Here is a 19,425-nt window from a genome sequence, read left to right on the forward strand (position 1 = left end):
TTTCTTTTATCATGACTTTATATATTGAAAATCCTAAAGATTCCACCAAAAAACTGTTAGATCTAATCAACAAATTCAGTAAAGTTGCAGGATACAAAATTAACATACACAAATCAGTAGTGTATCTATAGAGACACTAATAATCCCATTTACAATAGCATCAAAAACCATAAAATACTTAGGAATAAAGTCAGCCGAGGAGGTGAAGAAGCTCTACAGTGAAAACTACAAGACATTGATGAAAGAAATCATGAGGTTTTTGACTATGTTCAGTTAGCCATTATATATCTGAGTAGGAGTACGAGTCTGGACTTCACATGACAAGGTTGGTGCTGGATGTGAATTTGTAATCTTTAGTGTCCAGATGGTTTTTAGGGCATGAGCTGGGTCATTTCCTAGATCAAATGCACACTGAAAGGAGAATCTGTCACAGAATCTGTGTCTTAGGCACTCTGCAGTGGTTGAGTCACAGAGGAAGAGGCTACTGAGGGAGGAATTAAATCTAAGAGAGCATGATGTCCTGGAAAGCAGCCAGCTATGACAGATGCTGCTGGGTTTGCGCTGTGGAGGACAGGGAATATAGAGCCTTCTCAGTGGAATGGTCAGGCAAAGTCAAATTGCTGTGGATTTAGAGAGAATGGAAGGAGAGAAACTGAAGACAGCATGTATAGAAAATTCATTGTGTGTTTTGCTTTAAGGGATGTAGAGAACTGGTTGCTAATTCAAAGGAATTTGGAGATTGAGACTTCTTTTTTATGAGTGGGAATGAGAGCAGATTTTTTATATATTGATGGGAAAGGTCCTCAGCAGGGGAAAGAGACGATAACTGTTGGAGTTGTGTCTGACTTGGTGGAAGGGGTTTACAGATGGAGGGGTGTCCTGGGTTAGGAGCACAGTTAGTCCATCCACGGACAGGTGAGAGGGCAGAGTCTCTTCAGGTGCAGGTAGATATATGTGGCAGTGGGACCTCATGCAAGTTCTTGCTGATCGCGTCTACTTTCTCGGTGAAATGGGAAGTGTCTTCATCAGCTGAGAGTAAGGAAAAGGAGATGATATTGGAAGAATGAGGAGAGAGAGTAGATGACATGGTCATGTAGTGGGGGAGTGAATGAACTAGGGAATTGCAGTAGGATTGTTTGGCAGGAGTGGTCATCATGAATTGAGTTTGAGACTGACTAGTCAGCATGGATTGAACCGTGGGGCTGCAGATGTGGAACAGAGTGTGGGATTGTCCACTGAGTATGATGAACCCCGTCAATAAAAGTCCTGAGAGTGATTGTGATATTGGACCATGAAATCTCGACTGGGTAAGGTCAGAATGAGAACATGCAGGGTGTAGAGCACAAAGAGATGGGGTTGTACCACCTGATTGTGAACTGGGGAGAGGTTGGTCAAACACTTCTGAAGTCATGACACTAGAGGTCATGAGCTGAACAGGTAAGAATGACTGGTGCTCAGAAGTGAATTAATGGAGGGAGGCGGTTTGTAAGCTTGAGGTTTAGAGGATGACCATGGGCGATGAGTGGCTGAGGTGAGGTGGAGGACACGCAGTCTTGGAGGAGAGGACTTCAAGGAATGAGGAGGTTGAGGTATCAGAAGCCTGGCAGGGAACTGATATCGACAAGAATGGTGGCCTGCAGCCAGAAGATAAGGCCTCCAAAGAGTTGCTGGCACAGCTGTGGAGGTGCCTTCCCTGGGGTGAAGATGGTCTCCGTCCTGTCCTCCCCGCCTCCTGGAATATAAGGGGGGTGCAAGATGGCCTGGAATCCTCAGCGAGGAGCAGGCCTGCCCCTTCCAGGCCCTTCATGCCTGTCAGGTGGAGGGGAGGGAGAAAAGACAGCTGCTTTTTAAGGTCCCTGCCTCAGGGGAGGAGCAGGAAGGTAAAGAGACATGCGGAGAGGTTGAGGACATGGGTTTTGCTGGCGACTGAAGCAGCTCCAGCAATATGCACATGATTGTTTTCTTCTTGTGATTTCTAAGCGATAACTAAGAGATGTCTATTTTGTGGTTATTCTTTTAAAGTTACTGTGTTGAAGTACTAAAAGAGAGGTTGGTATGATTTGGGTTGTCTGTCTCAGGCATCAAACTGGAAGACTTTCTGTTGACAGTAGGAGGAGCTTTACTGAACTGACCAAAAGGCCCATGATTGCCACAGGATCGCTGTTTGATGACCTGCTTCAGAAGCAGGGGAAAGGGTTACATGTTTTGGCTCATATGTGTTTAGAGCATCATGTTTTAGAGAGTTAAGAAAATCTCTTAGCTTGTTGTCTAGTAATGATTGAAGAAAGAGTTTCACATTAAGTGTTTGATTTGTTGACGTGAAGTCTTATGAAAGTGCTGAGAATACAGACATCTTGATAATCCTCCCAGGGAAAGATCACCAACTTTTGTCATAGAAGTTCAACAGGGGGCCTGAGGAAAATAACACTGCTACTAAGGAAAAAAGCAGGTGTAGGTTATAGATTTTCATTATGTAGCATGAATATAGCAGTGATTAAAAGATTTTTTTTTTTTAACCTGATGATAAGGACTGGCTAGCAAGGATCAAGTTAAGTAGTTGGCATTTCAAGGCTGGAGAACACTCGTCCTCTCTCCCTGTGGTTTGCCCCACAGGGAAATATTAATTCAGTCTCTTTGGGCTTTCTTCCTTGTTTATTTTTATTTTTGATTCATGGCACTGTTTGAGGCATAACTAATGAAAGTCAGTGCAACATTGTTTTGATATTTGAGTTATGTTGTCAGTAATAAAGCCATATTACCACAGTCGCACGATCAAGTTTTTTTTTCACAGTGTCTATTATATCTGACAGAGAGCAAAACTTGAAAATATTGTATACTATATTTATTTAAATTATTTTTTCTTCACCTAGTTTCTTTACCTATTATAGCTTATTAAAAATATTATAATGATTTTTTTTTCTGGAACTTAGAATGTTTTTGAATCTTTATTCTTTTTCACTTCATACATTGTAGAAATGTTTAGCCTTGTTGAATTGATGCCAGTAATCTTTTCAGATACAGTACCAATCTGTTTATTTTATATAAAAGATAGACTATCGTAATTTGGTTAGTGAATTTATCTTTTTTTTTCCCCACTCCACTGGTGTTTTGGATTTTATCTGTGACTAACTTAGCAGACTATATTGAAAAGAGTTAATTTGGAGGTTCCAGTCCAAGATGGCGGCATGGGAAGCTCCTGAACTCACTTTCTCCCATAGACATATTGAATCTACAGCTATACTCAAGGCAGTTCCCTCTAAAAGAAATCCAGAAATGGAGAGATTGTTATACATTGGGCAAATGAGAAAGTACGCCCGTTGAAATGGGTAGGAAAGGCTAAGACATGAGACACCCTCTCACCATAAACCCCACCCCAGTGACATACAATCAGTAGGGAACTCATAACTCCTAGCTTCTCCGTGAGGAGCAAAGAGTTTGGATCCAATATCTAGCACCCCAGCTTTTAAGACTTTCACTGGAGGCACTAGCCCCCATAACACCCAGCTCTGAAAGCCAAAGGGGCTTGTGTCCATGAGACCCACGAGACTATAGCAAACATAGAAACAGTTCTTAATGGGCTTGCTAGGACTCCCCGTGGCTATTCCTCCAGGGCTCAGCACACAGAGCTGACAGAAACACTCATCTCCCAGTCTTTGCCCAGAAGAGGCCTATTTGCATATGTTAAAAGCTGCTGCCTGAGGATCAGGTTCTCATTTAGCACACATCTAGGGTGCTGACTGCCAGTCTCCTGAGAGGCGAGGGAGGCAGCGGGTACCATCTTCTTGCTGTCCCTCTACATCACGGCGGATTGATGGTGTCTCCTAGAAGAGGCTTTTTCACATGTCTGGCATTCTGGTAGCAGCTTTTGCTGCTACCACCCAGGAGAAACACTTCTTGATTGCCTGTCTCTGATGGCTAGCAGGGCTGGCATTTGTGGATCCCACAGGAAAGTAGCAAACAAAGAAGCAGTTCTTTTCTGGCTATTCCCAAAGGGCTCAGCTTAGAGGGACTAGGCAGAAATGCCCAGCTCCCAGTATTTTCTTTAAATAGGTTTCCCTGCCTACTTTAAAAGCTGCTGACTGAGATTCTACCCTTTGGGACACTGATAGGTTTTGGTATACTCTCAACTTCTGGGAGCCACTGAGAACAAAGAAGGCAGCTTGGATGTTCACAAACGTTTCAGAGAACCAAGAACTCAGGCCAAGCTGAAGAATAAGGTTGTTCTCCTAAACACATAGAGTCAAGGAAAATGAAGAATAAGAGGAATATGTTCCAAAAAAAAAAAAAAAGAACAAGGAAAAACTCCAGAAACAGAGCTAATGAAAGAGAGATAAGTGATTTACCTGAAAAGAGCTCAAAATAATAGTCATAAAGATGCTCACTGAGGTTGGCAGAGTAATGCATCAACAAAGTGAGAATTGTAAGAGAGAGAAGATAAAGCACCAAACAGAAATCACAAACCTGAAGAATGCAGTGACTGCACTGAAAAATTCAGTAGAGGCATTCAACAGCAGACTAGATTAAGTGGAAGAATGGATTAGTGAACTCCAAGACAGGGCAGCAGAATTCATCCAAACGGAGGACCAAAAGGAGAAGGGAATGAAAAAGACTGAAGATACCTTCAGGGACTTAAAAGACACCATCAAGTGGACCAATATTTGCATTATAGGGGTCTCAGAAGGAGGAGAGAGAGAGAAACAGGCAGAAAGTTTATTCAAAGAAATAATGGCTGAAAACTTCCCTATTACAGGGAAAGAAACAGACACCTAGATCCAGGAAGTCCAGAAAGTTTTTAGTATGTTGAATCCAAACAGACCCACACCAAGACACATAAGTAAATTATTAAAAGTTAAAGAAGATCATCTTAAAAGCAGCAAGAGAAAATGAACATGTTACGTACCAGGGAACCCCAGTAACACCATCAGTGGATTTTTAGCACAATGTTGGCAGACAAGAAGGGTGTGGCATGATATATCCAATGTGCTAAAAGGGGGAAAAAATGCCAACCAAGAATACTTTACCCAGCAAAGTTGTCCTTCAGAGTTGAAGGAGAGATGAAGAGTTTTACAGATGTGTAAAAGCTGAAGGAGTTCATCAACACTAATCTAGCCTTAAAAGAAATGCTAAGGGACTTCTTCAAGCTGAAAAGAAGAGATGCTAAAGGTAACAGGAAACATGACAGAATAAATCTCACTGGTAAATGTAAATATATAGTTAAATTCAGAATATTCTAATGACGTTATGGTGGAGGGTAAATCACTTATAAATATAGTATGAAGATTAAAAGACAAAAATATTTAAAATAACTATAACTACAATAATTTGTTAATGGACAAATAAGATAAAAGATGTAAATTGTGACATCAAAAACAAAATGTCAGAGTGGGGGAGAGTAAATATATAGAATTCTAGTATGCATTTGAACTTAAGTTGTTTTCAGCTTTAAGTAGACTGTTATAAATATAAGGTGTATTATATAGCCTTGTGGTAACCACAGAGTAAAAACCTATAATAGGTAACAAAAAAGTTAAAGAGAAAGGAATCAAAACACACCAGTATAGAAAATCAACAAATTAAAATGGAAGAGACAAAGAGAAGAAGAAAGGAACAAAGGTGTTACAGAAAGCCAAAAAGCAATTAACAAAATGGCAACAGTAAATCCATATTTATCAGTAATTATTTTAGATATAAATGGACTAAATTCTCCAATCAAAAGACAAAGGGTAGCTGAATGGACTTTTTAAAAAAGAGGCCCAACTAAGTGCTGCTTATAAGAGACTCACTTCACCCTTAAGGCCAGAAACAGACTGAAAATGAAGGGATGGAAAAACATATTCCATGAAAATGGAAACCTTAAAGAAAGCAGGGGTAGCTATGTGTATATCAGAGTGTATAGGCTTTGAGCCAAAAACTGTAACAAGAGGCAAGAAAAGTCATTTCGTAATGATAAAGTCATCATAATGATAAAGTCATCAATTCATCAAGAGGATATAATAATTGTAAATACTTATGCACCAAGCATAGATATATAATGCAAATTTAACATACCTGAAGGGAGTTAGAAATACAATAATAGTAGGGGACATCAGTACCCCACTTTCAACAATGGATGGATCATCCAGAGAATCAATAAGGAAACATTGGACTTGGACATACTATATCACATGCATTTAACGTACATTTACAGGACATTCCATCCAAAAACAGCAGAATATACATACTTCTTAAAGCACATGAAACATTTCCAGGATAGATCATATGTTATGCTATAAAACAAGTTTTATTAGGTTTAAGAAGATTGAAATCATGTCAACCATGTTTTCCGACCACAGTGGTTTGAAACAAAACAATTACAGGAAGGAAGGAAACTGGAAAATTTACAAATAGATGGAGATTAAAAAAACATGCTCCTGAACAACCAGCGGATCAAAAAAGATATCAAAAGAGAAATAAAAAATACCTTGAGACAAATAAAAATGGAAAACCACATACCAGAACTAATATGAAGCAGCAAAAGCAGTTCTAAGAGGGAAGTTCATAGTGTTAAATGCCTACATTAAGGAAAAAGAAAGAAAGATACCAAATGAACAACCTAACTTTACACCTCAAAGAATCATGTAAAGAAGAACAAATTAAGCCCAAAGTTAGTAGAAGAAAGGAAATAATAAAAATCAGTTGGGAAATATATGATACAGATTGAAAAGACAATAGAAAAGATTAGTGGAAATGATTAATGATTAATGGTTTTTTGAAAAGCTAAACAAAATAGACAAACCTTTACCTAGATATAACAAAAAAGATAAAAGTCTCAAATAAAATTAGAAATAAGAAGGGAGTCATTACAACTGATATCACATAAATACAAAGGATCATGATAGACTACTATGAACAATTATACACCAACAAATTGGACAACCTAGAAGAAATGGATAAGTCCTAGAAACATTCAACCTACCAAGACTGAATCAAGATGAAATAAAAAATCTGAACAAACTACTAGTAAGGAGATTGAATCAGTAATCAAAAACCTCACAGCAAAGAAAAGTCTCGGAACAGATGGTTTCACTATTTAATTCTGTTTCATTTTCAATGATGAATTAATGCCAGTATTTCTCAAACTCTTTCAAAAAATAGAAGAGGAGAGAACACCTCCAAACTCAACAGCTCCAAACTCATTTTACATGTCCAGTATTACCCTGATACCAAAACCAGATGAGGACACTTCAAGAAAAGAAAATTACAGACGAATATCCTTAAAGAACATGGGCACAAAAATCCTCAATAAAGTGTTGGCAAACCAAGTTCAACAATATATTAAAAGGATTATATACCATGATCAATTGGGATTGATTCTAGGGACGCAAGGATTGTTCACCTTCCACAAATCAGTCAACACGATACATCATATTAACAAAATGGAGAAAAAAAATCATATGGTCATTTCAATAGATGCAGAAAATGCTTTGACAAATATCCGCATCCACTCATGAAAAAAATTTCAACTGGGTGTTAAGGGAATGTACCACAACATAATAAAGGCCACAGAGCGCAAGCCCACAGCTGATACCTTACTCAACAGTGAAAAGGTCAACACTTTTCCTGTAATATCAGGAACAACAAGGATGCCACTCGCGTCACTTTTATTTAACATAGTACTGAAAATCCAAGCCAGAGTAATTAGGCGAGAAAGAGAAATAAAAGGCATCCAAATATCAGAATTAAAACTTGTTCACAGATGACATGATATTATACAGGAAAACCTAAAGACTCACCAAAAAACCGTTAGAAGTAATAAATGAATTCAGCAAAGGATACAAAAATCAGTATAGGCATACTTCATTTTATTATGCTTTGCTTCATTGCACTTTGCAAATATTGTGCATTTTTGTTTGTTTGTTTTACAAATTGAAGGTTTGTGGCAACCCTGTGTTTCTATGCCATTTTTCTAATAGCATTATTTTAAAATTAAGGTATGTACATTTTTTAAGACATAGTTGTACACTTAGTAGAGTGTACAGGGAAACCAAAAAGTTCATGTGATTTGCTTTATTGTGATATTAAATTTATTGTGGTGGTCTGGAACTGAATCCCCAATATCTCTGTATACAAAAATCAGATGCATTTCTATATGCTAACCACAAACCGATCCAAAGTAGAAATTAAGAAAACAATCCTGTTTACAGTTGCATCAAAAAGTACTAAAATACCTGGGAATAAAGGTAAAAAATATCTCTACACTTAAAATTATAAGACATTGCTGAAAAAAATTGAGGAAGACAAAAGTAAATGGAAAGATATTCTGTGCTTATGGATTGAAAGAATTAATATGGTTAAAATGTCCATATTACCCAAAGCCATCTACAGATTGAATGCAATCCCTATCAAAATTCCAGTGGCATTTTTCACATATATAGAACAAACAATCCTGAAATATATGTGGATCCACAAAGACCCCGAATAGCCAAAGCAATCTTGAGAAAGAAGAACAAAGCTAGAGGCACCACACTTCCTAATTTCAAACTATATTACAAAGCAGTAGTAATCGAAAGAGTATGGTATTGGTATAAAACACACATATTTCAATGGAACATAATAGAGAGTCCAGAAATAAACCTGTGCGTATATAGTCAATTAACTTACAACAATGGAGGCGCAAATATACTATGGGTAGATGATAGTCTCTTCGATAAATAGTGTTGGGAAAATTGTACAGCCACATGCAAAAGAATGAAACTGGACCCCTATCTTACACCACACACAAAAACAACTCAAAATATATTAGACTTTAATGGACGACCTGAAAACATAAAAGTCTTAGATGAAAACATGGGTGGTAATCTCCTTCACCTTGGTCCTGGTGATGAATTTTGGGGATTTAACACCAAAAGCAAAGGCAACAAAAGCAAAAATAAACAAATGGAACTACATCAAACTAAAAGGCTTCTGCACAGCAAAGGAAACCGTCACCAAAATGAAAAAGGCAGCCTATAGAATGGAAGAAACTATCTGCAAATCATATCTGATGAGGTTAATATCCAAAATACATAATGAACTCACACAACTCAATAGCAAAAATATCAAAGTCTGATTTTAAAAATGAGCAGAAGAACTGAATAGACATTTTTCCGAAGAAGACATCCAAGTGACCAACAGGTATGTGAAAAGGTGTTCAACATCAGTAATAATCAGGGAAATGCAAGTCAAAACTCATTGAGATACCATCTCACGTCTGTCAGAATGGGTATCATTAAAAAGACAAGAGATGACAAGTGTTGACCAGGATGTAGAGAAAAGGGAACCCTCGTGTGCTGTTGGTGGGAGTGTAAAATGCTGCAGCTACTATGGAAAGCAGTACAGAGGTCCTAAGAAAATTAAAAATAGATCTGCCATACTATCCAGCAATCCCACTTCTGGGAATATTTTCATACAAAAGGGGTGCAAACTTGTAGTCATAGAGTGAATAAGTTAGGAGGGTCTAATGTACACATGGGGTGATGTTTATTCAGAACACTACCTGTACAACTGAAATTTGCTGAGAGTAGAATTTAAATGTTTACATGAAAAATAAAAAGATAAATATGTGAGGAGGTGGATCTGTCAATTGAGTAAATGGGGGGGGGTCCTTTAACATGCACGCATGTATCCAGTGTCCACAGTGTACGCTGTAAATGCTTACAGATTTATTTGTCAAATATATCTCAATAAAATTGAAAAGAAAAAGAAAACAAAAAAAGAGTTAATTTGTATGTGTTGTAGCAGAGCCTTCTTGAACCTTTTTTTTTTTTTTAATGTACGAGAGGTTTTTTACTAGAATTATGATTGTTGACTAGAGGTCATGGTGTTTCCATTCCTAAGTCTGGTGCACCAGCTCAGAATTCTCTGCAGATTCTTGGAGCAGAGGTATCCTGTGACCCTATGACTAAAACCAAGGTGGAAATGCAGATTCTCTATTACAGTTTCAGATGCTCCCGCCTGTGGAGAACTCTTCTGCCTTCATTTTTACTCTTGCTTTCTATCTTTCATCCTGTAATTCCTGCAGTTTACTTGTGAGATTCTAGGGCTTGGCATTAACTATATACTTCTTTCAGATTGTATTTTGTCCTTTTTTTCCTTCTCTCTAAAGAAATCTCATAAGATTGAAAACCAACATTTGGCAAATAATTATCTAAACCATAGTTCAAAGAACACAGTGTGTTGCTTTTTTTCTTGTGTTTATTATAATGGGTTGGCCAAAAAGTTCGTTCAGGGTTAGGATTAGTTCTTCAAGTAGTAAGTATTCTTTTTTTTTTTTGCAAACAAACTTTCATTATTCTAGTTCAGTCTTTCACAAACATACTATACAGAGTCTTATATGGTATAAAACAAAGGGAAACATCTCTGTCTATTCAATTTAACACAACACCAAAATAAAGCAATTAAGACTTTGGGGAATTAAGTAGTAAGTATTCTTGAAGAGGCAGTAGGTACATCATGAGTCTAAGCTTGTGATCTCTGGGGCCAGACTGCGTGGCATGCATCCAGCTGTGCCCTCAGCAGATGTCTCACCTGCAGTGCTGCGCACTCAGTGTCTCTGTTCATCATCTGTAAAATAAAGATGACAGTAGTACCTCCTTTTGTGGTGTTGTTTAGAGGGGGTGTATAAATGAGTTACTTCATGTAAACAGAATGATAAGAAGGGCTTGCATATATATAAAGTAGAGATTCTTTGGCATATATGTGATTATGATAATTTTTAAAAAATTGCTGTTATATATACTGCTTGCACACACACGTATTCAGAAATAATTACTGCCTGTAGAAAAACAGCTACCTATAGGAAAACAAAGTAGTTGGTAGTGACAATATATATAATATGTTTTAAAGTAAGATCCTTCAATCATTGTGGAAAGAGCATAGGGTGCAAGTAAAAATCTAACAGAATCAATAACACCAGTGACTAACATTTTTTGAAGATTTACTAAATGCCATACACTGTGCTCAGTTCTTTTGTTTTCAAGAATGTTTCCTCATCTGGCTAGTTATACAATATTGGAGAATTTTCTTAACCTCTCTCTAAGCTCTGATTTTATAATGTATGAGGTGGGTATTGATGTCTGTTCTTTCTACCTCAAAGGGATATTATTAGAATAAAACGAGATAATGTAGTGAAATGATCAGTGAACATAATTTTATGAGATAATACATTGATAAATTATATAACATGTAGTCATAATGGTGATTAACAGCTGATCTTGATTTCTCTTAAGATCACAGATGTGTTAGGAGCTGCTGACTTCTGAGTATAGGTAGTTTACAAATTTAAAAAAATGTGTGTTTATATGAATTTATAATTTATCTACCTACCTATCTATCTATCTGTCTAGTCATTGATAGGTCAGGGCTCTTGTGAAGTGCCTGTATGTCCATTGTTATGAATTGTCTTCCTGTCATGCATGGAAGTTTTCTTCTTTGTATAATGTTGGTATCCTTGCTGTATGTTTATGATTAATACTCAATTATCTCTGTAGGCCAAGTAATGAGCCCATACCCAAATCCTTATTTGAGTGTTCTACCTATCAACAGTGTACAGGTTTTATTCTTGACTACAACTCTGAACCCATTTTACAATTATCTGTTTGCCCGTCTGCTGATCAGATTGTAAGGCCCACCGTGACATGGCTTATTGCCTTCTTTGTACCCTTGGCACCTGGTGCTTGGCTAGGTAGAGTAGGAAACACGGAATCAGGACATATATATGGAATAAGTAAACTAAGAAAGGATAGTCAGGAAGTCATACTGATCTCAGAGGAGCCCGTATTTCTAAGAATCAGAAAACTGATCTTCCGAGAAATCTTTAAAAAGGAGATTACTAACCTAGAAGGATTTGGCCTCTAGGAAGAGAATGTATTGCCAAACAAGTTAAAATTTGAATGCTTTATTTGTGCCTGATTGGAGGGTATAAAATATAAATGTACCAACTATTCTGAAGCTTTTCTTTTAACTAAGCTTAATACATTATAATTTGTTGAACAGAGGCGGGCTAGCAGAAAGACTAAATGGACTGCAGAATCGAGAGAGATCTGCCGTTTCTTTGTGGAGACATCAGTATCTTTCTTACCAAAGGACACTTTCAGGTAAGGCTTGCACTGGCATCTGTGAGTAAAGAAAATGCCAGTTAAAAGTATTTTTACATTAAAATATATGAAGTTGATCATCACTGTTTTTACACCTTTTTCTCTAGGTGTCCAAAGATCTGAGTGGGAGGGTTCTGTACTATACCTTTTTCTTGCTCTGTCCCAGTAGCTTTCAGACTTTTGTGGCTGTGACCCACAGTAAACAGTACATCTTACAGCATCTCCCAATACACACACGACATTCACACATATCACTCACTCTCACACACACACACACACACACACACACACACACACCCCTGAAACAAACATTTAATAAACAACACTAAGCTCGGTGATGTACCAAAATCCTAGGCTCACTAAATTGGTGCAGAACCCTTCTAATGAGTTGCAGCAGTACAGTGAATGAACCAAATTGTCAAGCACAGAGCTGAGAGAGTGTCTTCTGGAGGCTGGACTAGAAAAATACCAAGACAAACTAGTGTGCCTGGGTGCCTGGGCCGAGGGGAAAAGATGACCTTTTGTTTGGCTCATTGGCACCAAACAGCTTATTTGGAATGTTCCTTATGTTTTCTCTTCTTTAATTTGGGAATAGAGGGTATTCGTGATATTTAATTATACCATGAATAAAAGACAAAAACAAAATAAAACAAAAACCAGAGCCAAAAATTAATCCGTGAATTTGAAAATATGAATGTGACCATCTCTAATAGATTTTTCTGTTAGAAGTCTCTGTATTTAGGAACTTGGGTTTTGTTTGTCTCTTAGATGAATTTATTTTTCAGATCTGTGAATCCTCCCCTTGATGTCTTGTAATAAGTTGTGTCTTTTTCTTTACTTTTGATATAACTCATTATAAACATATATTAGGAGGAACATTTCACTATTTGATGTTTTGTTTCCTGTGTGGCCTGGCAGAAGAAGTTTCTTCTTTTAACATAAGAAAAGTTTTTTCTCATTTCTGTATGTGTATAGCAACTGAATAAATGAGAGAAAAACTCGAAAATATTAAGTAGAGGTAACTCCCTGTCTCCCCAATCCCAAGAACTAAAATTTAGTAAACAGCTGAAATTCAGCGATGGATTTGTTAAAATATCTCTGTAATTAAACTCTCTAATCCTCTTAATTTCCCTGTCAAAAATGCGTATAACTGTAGACCCTTGCCTTATGAACTGTGCTAATAATAAATCAAACTGCATGGGAAGGATGTGCAGCTCTAGGATGGCCCTGGGACTTGATAGACTGTGGAAACACAGAAGCACTGTCATTCTGAGGTTGGTTTCACTGCTGCCAGATCTGGAAGTTCAGAAGCAACCGAGAGCAGCAGCGTCTCCTCCCCCTTAGGGTGTGGGTGTACCTTTGGGTTTGCACAGTACCGCAGTCAGAATCCCGTCTTCTTCTCTTCAGACTCAAGAACGTTATTGAGCTTTGGTTAATTTTGAATGACCAGAGCACTGTGTCGGGCTTGATTTTTCCTTCTTCTGATGGGTTTGAGAAGTCTAGGAGTTAGTAGTAATTTATGAACCACATCTTGGTTTTTGTTCTGAATATTAAGTATAGTATATCTCACTGAGTCTACCTTTATATCCCTCAGATACGAGAAATTATGGTTTACAAAATTAATCTGTAATTGTAATAATTTAGCCTGAGGCCTTTCTTCCCAAGTTTCTTATATTTGAGGAGCATTATCTAATTATTCCACAGTTGAGAGGGACGTGGAGCCTGCTTACTAACTTGAAATATTTGAGTAGATGTCTTCAACACATCTTCTGCCTTTTTTTTTTTTTATTGCGGTACGCGGGCCTCCCACTGCCGCGGCCTCCCCCGTAGCGGAGCACAGGTTCCGGGACGCACAGGCTCAGCGGCCATGGCTCACGGGTCCAGCCGTTCTGCGGCATGTGGGATCTTCCCGGACCGGGGCACGAACCCACGTCCCCCACATCGACAGGCGGACTCCCAATCACTGCACCACCAGGGAAGCCCTTTCTGCCTTTTAAAAAAAAACTTTTCATTTGGAGATAATTGTAGATTCACATTAAACTAATGCCATTCTAAGAAATAACACAGTGGCTTCTTGTGCCCCTCACCTCGTTCCACCAAGGCTGACGTTTTTCCTATGTCTAGTACGCTGGCACAACCAGGAATTGATCCAGATACAATTCACCAACCTTATTCAGGTTTTACCAGCTTATATGCACTCGTGTGTGTGTGTTTTGTTTATGTAATTTTATCACCTGGGTAGATTCATGTGCCCATTACCACAGTCAAGATACAGGACACTCATCATCAGGATCCCGCAGACTCCCTTTTAGCCACCTCTTCCCACCTAAAGCCTCGCAACCACCAGTGTGTTCACCATTTCCATACTATTGTCATCTCAGAAATGTTCCATAAATGAAATAATATGGTATGTAACCTTTGGGGAATTGACTTCTTCTCACTCAACACCATTCCCTTGAGATTTATCCAAGTTTGTGTGTATATCAGCAGTTAGTTCCTCTTACTCTGTGATATGGATGTACCACACTTTGTGCACCTGTGGAGGGACATTTGGACCTTACAAATAAAGGTGCTGTGAACAAGATTTTGAGTGAACATAGGTGTTTAATTTTCTGGTATAAATGATCAAGGGTGCAGTTGCTGGGTGTTATAGTAAGTGCTTGTCTAGTTTTGTAAGACGTTGCATATTAATATCAAATATTTCAGTGAGTATCTCTAGCACATGTTTCTGGCTTTAAGAAAAAAAATTTTTTAACACCTTTAGTTTGTGGATTTCAACTCTTCTTTTCTTCCCTCATGGATAGCTTACTTTTCTGGGCTGTTTTATAACTCTTACTTATACCATTTAATAATCAGTTTTGTTTACCTTGTTAGTACCTTCTAGTACATTTCAATATAAAAGACATACGTCTCAAGGTTCTTAAAAGTTGAGTAAATTTTTATGTGTGCCTATTTTCTTGGTTTTTGTTGTAGTTGTTTTTTGATACACTCAGGAGAGATTGAGCTTTGCTGTTGAAAGAACAGAGAGAAGCATGTGCACTGCACATGAAGGCCAATATAGATGGGTGTGTTGGATGAAACACAGAAGAGAAGGCAGAGGGTAGACCACTCAGGACTTGGAGGCCACTCTTGGATTTTATTGCAATGTGATGCCTTGCAAATATGCAATTTAAAATATGGCTGTAGAATAGAGAATTGTGATTATAGAAACAAGAGAAAAATATTTCCTAGATTTCTTTTCAGGAACCATTTTATTTCTCTTCTTCCTATTTGAGGGGAAACAGTTTTCCAACACTAGTTTGCCATTTACCTGGATGGCAATGGTCAGTTTCTATTAAGTGATATTCAGAGTATTTCACATGTTTATCATCTCATTTAATCCTCACAGCCGACCTTTCAGTTAGGTTCTCTGATCCTATTTTAGAGACAGAGAGAATCTGGAAAGGCAGGGTCCTGTGTCCTGGCTAGCAGGTGGCAGAGTCAGATTTATATCAAACAGTCTCCCTTGCTGGCCCGTGATCGTGGCCCATCTTGTTCTGGGTAGATTGCTGGGAAGGCAGATCCAGGCCCTGAGGACATGAGCCCATATTGTGCCCGACTTCTGTAGATGTGAGTGTAATGATTCCTTTGTCTGACCTCTGTTTAGTAACAGTGCAACAAATATTTTCACAGTATGTTTGATATCTATGTTTTTAAGACTAATAATAGTTACAGATATTCTTGGATGAAAAAGAAACTGAACTTCTTATACTGTTCAGGAAGAGTGTAAAGAGAAAAAAAAGAAGAAAGAAGAAGTGCAACAAAAAAAATGATGGCTTTGAGATAAATTATTTTTCACAAGATTTTTGTTCGTAGAAGTTCGCTCTAAACTTCAGAAAGAAGAAGGGGGTGGATAAGAAAGGAGGGAAATCAGTGAAGTGCAGTAGCAGTTACTGTCGTCCAAAGCAGAATTCTCTCTGGATTTCCTTGTTCGTCACCTTGCTGCCATTGAACGTGTTGACAGTGCTCGCTGAGGGCGTGTGTGTGAGCACTGGCCTGTGAGGACAGATGTACTTTAGGTTTCTGTGCACGTGTATGTGTTTCAAAAGCAGTAAATGTGTCACCTCGAATTTAGATTGGTGGTATCAGAGCAAAGCATGAACCTAGTTATTCACATTGACATTAGCATTTAATAGCTTTTGGATTAAAAGGGTTTTAATTTTTTTTTACCGTTTTGCTGCTGAGTTGTGGTCAGCTGAAACTTTGTAAAGTGTAGGCTACAAAATACTGTAAATACCTCTGTCCGTGCCTTTTGCCAGCATTGCCCACCAGCATCCTGATACAACCACATGTGAAATCTTGCGTCCACATACAGTGCTAACCAGCCCTTGGGTGTCCCATATAGTTGGCAAACAGCCCCTGTGGGCTCACCTAGATGAAATACTGAGTTTCCTTAAAATATCAGTAAATTCACACAAGGCTGCCTGTCTGCCAGAGAATAATTATTTCCTTGTTTTTCCCACCGTGATTTTTTCAAAATTACATTCACTACCTTACTGTTTTCCAGTGCCACATTTTATTACACACTCCACTGCCAGAGCTTTTGTTGTTGTTTTGTGGGGTGTTTGCTTTTTATTTGTTGTTGTTTCCTCCTCCAGAGAACAATCTCTAAATTCAGGGGAGGGGAGAATTTGCTGTTCATAATTTCTCCTTGGATTTCTGGATGCCAGACTTGAAAGTTTTTCAGAGATGATGCAAGTAGGTGAGACACTGGAGTTTAGACTGATGTAGATAATACAAGTGATGGCTCCCACTGAATGCGCCTCCTGCCAGGCCCTGAGTGAGGAGTGCACACAGCTCTCAGAGCAACCCTGTGGAGCTGCACTATGCCTTCCAAATCCTAAAAGTATCCAGACATTTTATTTTCTAGTCCCTAGAGTCAGAGATTATTTGTTAAGTGAAGAAAGCTGATTTGGAGGTAGGAGACAGGGCCTTACTCTTTAAATGTTAAGTTTTTCACTGCCTATTCTTGATAAAGGCTTTTTGGGGGGGGGTTGTTTAAGGTCACTTCAATTAGCTAATTAAAAAACACTGATTCTGCTCTAAATTGTATTGTAGAAGGTAAGCAACCAAGCAGTTTCAGTGTCTTTTTCTGTGAAATTGTCACGTACATCACTTGTGCAGAGGGACATTTTTTATGTGCCCATATTTCTGTGCTAATTTTAGTTATATGAAATAAATGTTATTCTCCCTCACTGCTAATTTTCTGGCGCTTAGAATCTGGTGGTGGAGATGGGATGGTGGCAAGAGACAGGCACAGGCAAGGAACTGGACACTTCATCTTTCATTTATTCCTTCCACAGGTGTTTATTGAGAGCCTGCTGTGTCCCAGACAATATACACCATTGTCACTACACTCATGGAACTTTCATTGTGTTGAGTGAGATAGACGATAAGCAAAGGAAAAATATAGGTACAGGTTGACACAGTGCAGGATCTGTGAGGCATTGTGGAGGGGCGCTGTGCTGGACAGGCCGCGGAGGAGAGCTTCACATTTACAGTGGATGCCTCCAGTCTCTGTCTAGTTTCCAGGCCAGAATATCAAAGAAATGCGGCTAAAGAGTTATGGAATAGTGGTTTTGTTACTTATTAATTTTTGCAAGAAAAATCATAATTTAACTGAGATTTTGAATAGCCCATATTTTTCTTGTTTCTATCTTTTTTCAGTTTTATCGAGATACAATTTTTTTCAGTTTTATTGAGAGATATTTTTCAGTTTTATTGAGATATAATCACTATAAGTGCAAGGTATAAAGCATAATGATTTGATATACATATATGTATCATCACAAGTTTAATTAATATCCATCATCTCATATGCATACAAAAGAAAAGAGAAAGAAAAAATACACTTTTTCCCTCGTGATGAGAACTCTCAGGATCTATTAACAACTTCCCTACGTACCACACAGCAGCATTAACTTAGTCACCGTGCTGTACATCACATCCCTAGTACTTACTTATCTTAGAACTGGAAGTTTGTGCCTTTTGACCACCTTCCTCCAATTGCCCCTTCCTCCAACCCTGCTTCTAGTGACCACAAATCTGATCTCTTTTTCTATCAGTTTGGTTTGTTGGTTTTTTTGTTTCTGTATGTGTGTTTTTTTAGATTAAAGTGAGATCTAAGTGAGATCATACTGTATTTGTCTTTCTCTGACTTAGCATGATGACTTCAGGGTCAATCCGTATTGTTGGAAATGGCAGAACTTCTCTTTTATGCCTGAATAATAACATTCCTGTGTGTGTGTGTGTGTGTGTGTGTGTGTGTGTGTGTGTGATGTATACACACTGGGATATTTTATATATATGTAGTATATAAATATATATGTATATCTCTCTCACACTTTCTTTATCCATTCATCCATTGGTAGATACTTTGGTTATTTCCACATCTTGGCTATTGTCAACAATGCTGCAGTGAACATGAGGGTGCAGCTATCTCTTTGACATCGTGTTTTCATTTCTTTCTGATGTGTTCCCAGAACTAGAATTGCTGGATCATATGGTAGTTCTAATTTTTTGAGGATCCTCCATACTGTTTTCCACAGTGGCTGCACCAGTTTACATTCCCACCAACAGTGCACAAGGGTTCCTTTTTCTCCACATCCTAACCAGCATTTATCTGTCTTCTTGATGATAGCCATTCTGACATGTATGGAGTGATAGCCCATTGTGGTTTTGATTTGCATTTCTGTAATGATTAATGATGTCGAGTATCTTTCCATGTACTCATTGACCTGAATAGCCCATATTTTTTTTTGTTTTTGTTTTTGTTTTTGTTTTGTTTTGTTTTGTTTTGCGGTACGCAGGCCTCTCACTGCTGTGGCCTCTCCCGCCGCAGAGCACAGGCTCCAGATGCTGAATAGCCCATATTTTAAATATTTTTCCACTTGCACACAATCATTATAATTGAAAGGTTTTTTTTAAAGGTTATTATTGAAATTCAGTAGGGAGCAGTTTATTTGGTATACATTTTATTCAAGCAGAGAAATATAAAAGTACAATTTAAAGCTTTGGAAAATCTGGGATGCAACAGATTTTTTATTTTGAAGAACCTTTACCTTGTGAATATTTGCTTTTCTTAAATTATTATTTTGTGTTGAAATATATCACAAAGAAGATAATATAGAAAACGTAGATATATACCTTAACAAGTACTTGTAAAGCAAGTATCCCTATAACCATCGCTACTCAATAGAAATAGAGGTTTTCTGTTAATTTCAGGGTTTTTAGTTACTAGTGAAATACAGTGTATTGGTGCCTCATCTCTTTG

General features: G+C 37.9%; 1 protein-coding gene across 2 annotated transcripts in view; it reads left to right on the plus strand.

The window, feature by feature from the left end:
* Positions 1-19,425, plus strand: part of SPIDR (scaffold protein involved in DNA repair) — a 348,123-nt gene that overhangs the window by 125,708 nt on the left and 202,990 nt on the right. For both annotated transcript variants that reach the window (XM_082858553.1, XM_082858552.1), the window contains exon 7: positions 12,013-12,113. In XM_082858553.1, coding sequence (XP_082714679.1) covers positions 12,013-12,113 — 101 coding nt within the window. The remainder of the gene's footprint in view (positions 1-12,012; positions 12,114-19,425) is intronic.

The sequence above is a fragment of the Leucopleurus acutus genome (assembly GCF_964270905.1).
Source record: "Leucopleurus acutus genome assembly, chromosome: 17".
Lineage (NCBI taxonomy): Eukaryota > Metazoa > Chordata > Mammalia > Artiodactyla > Delphinidae > Leucopleurus > Leucopleurus acutus.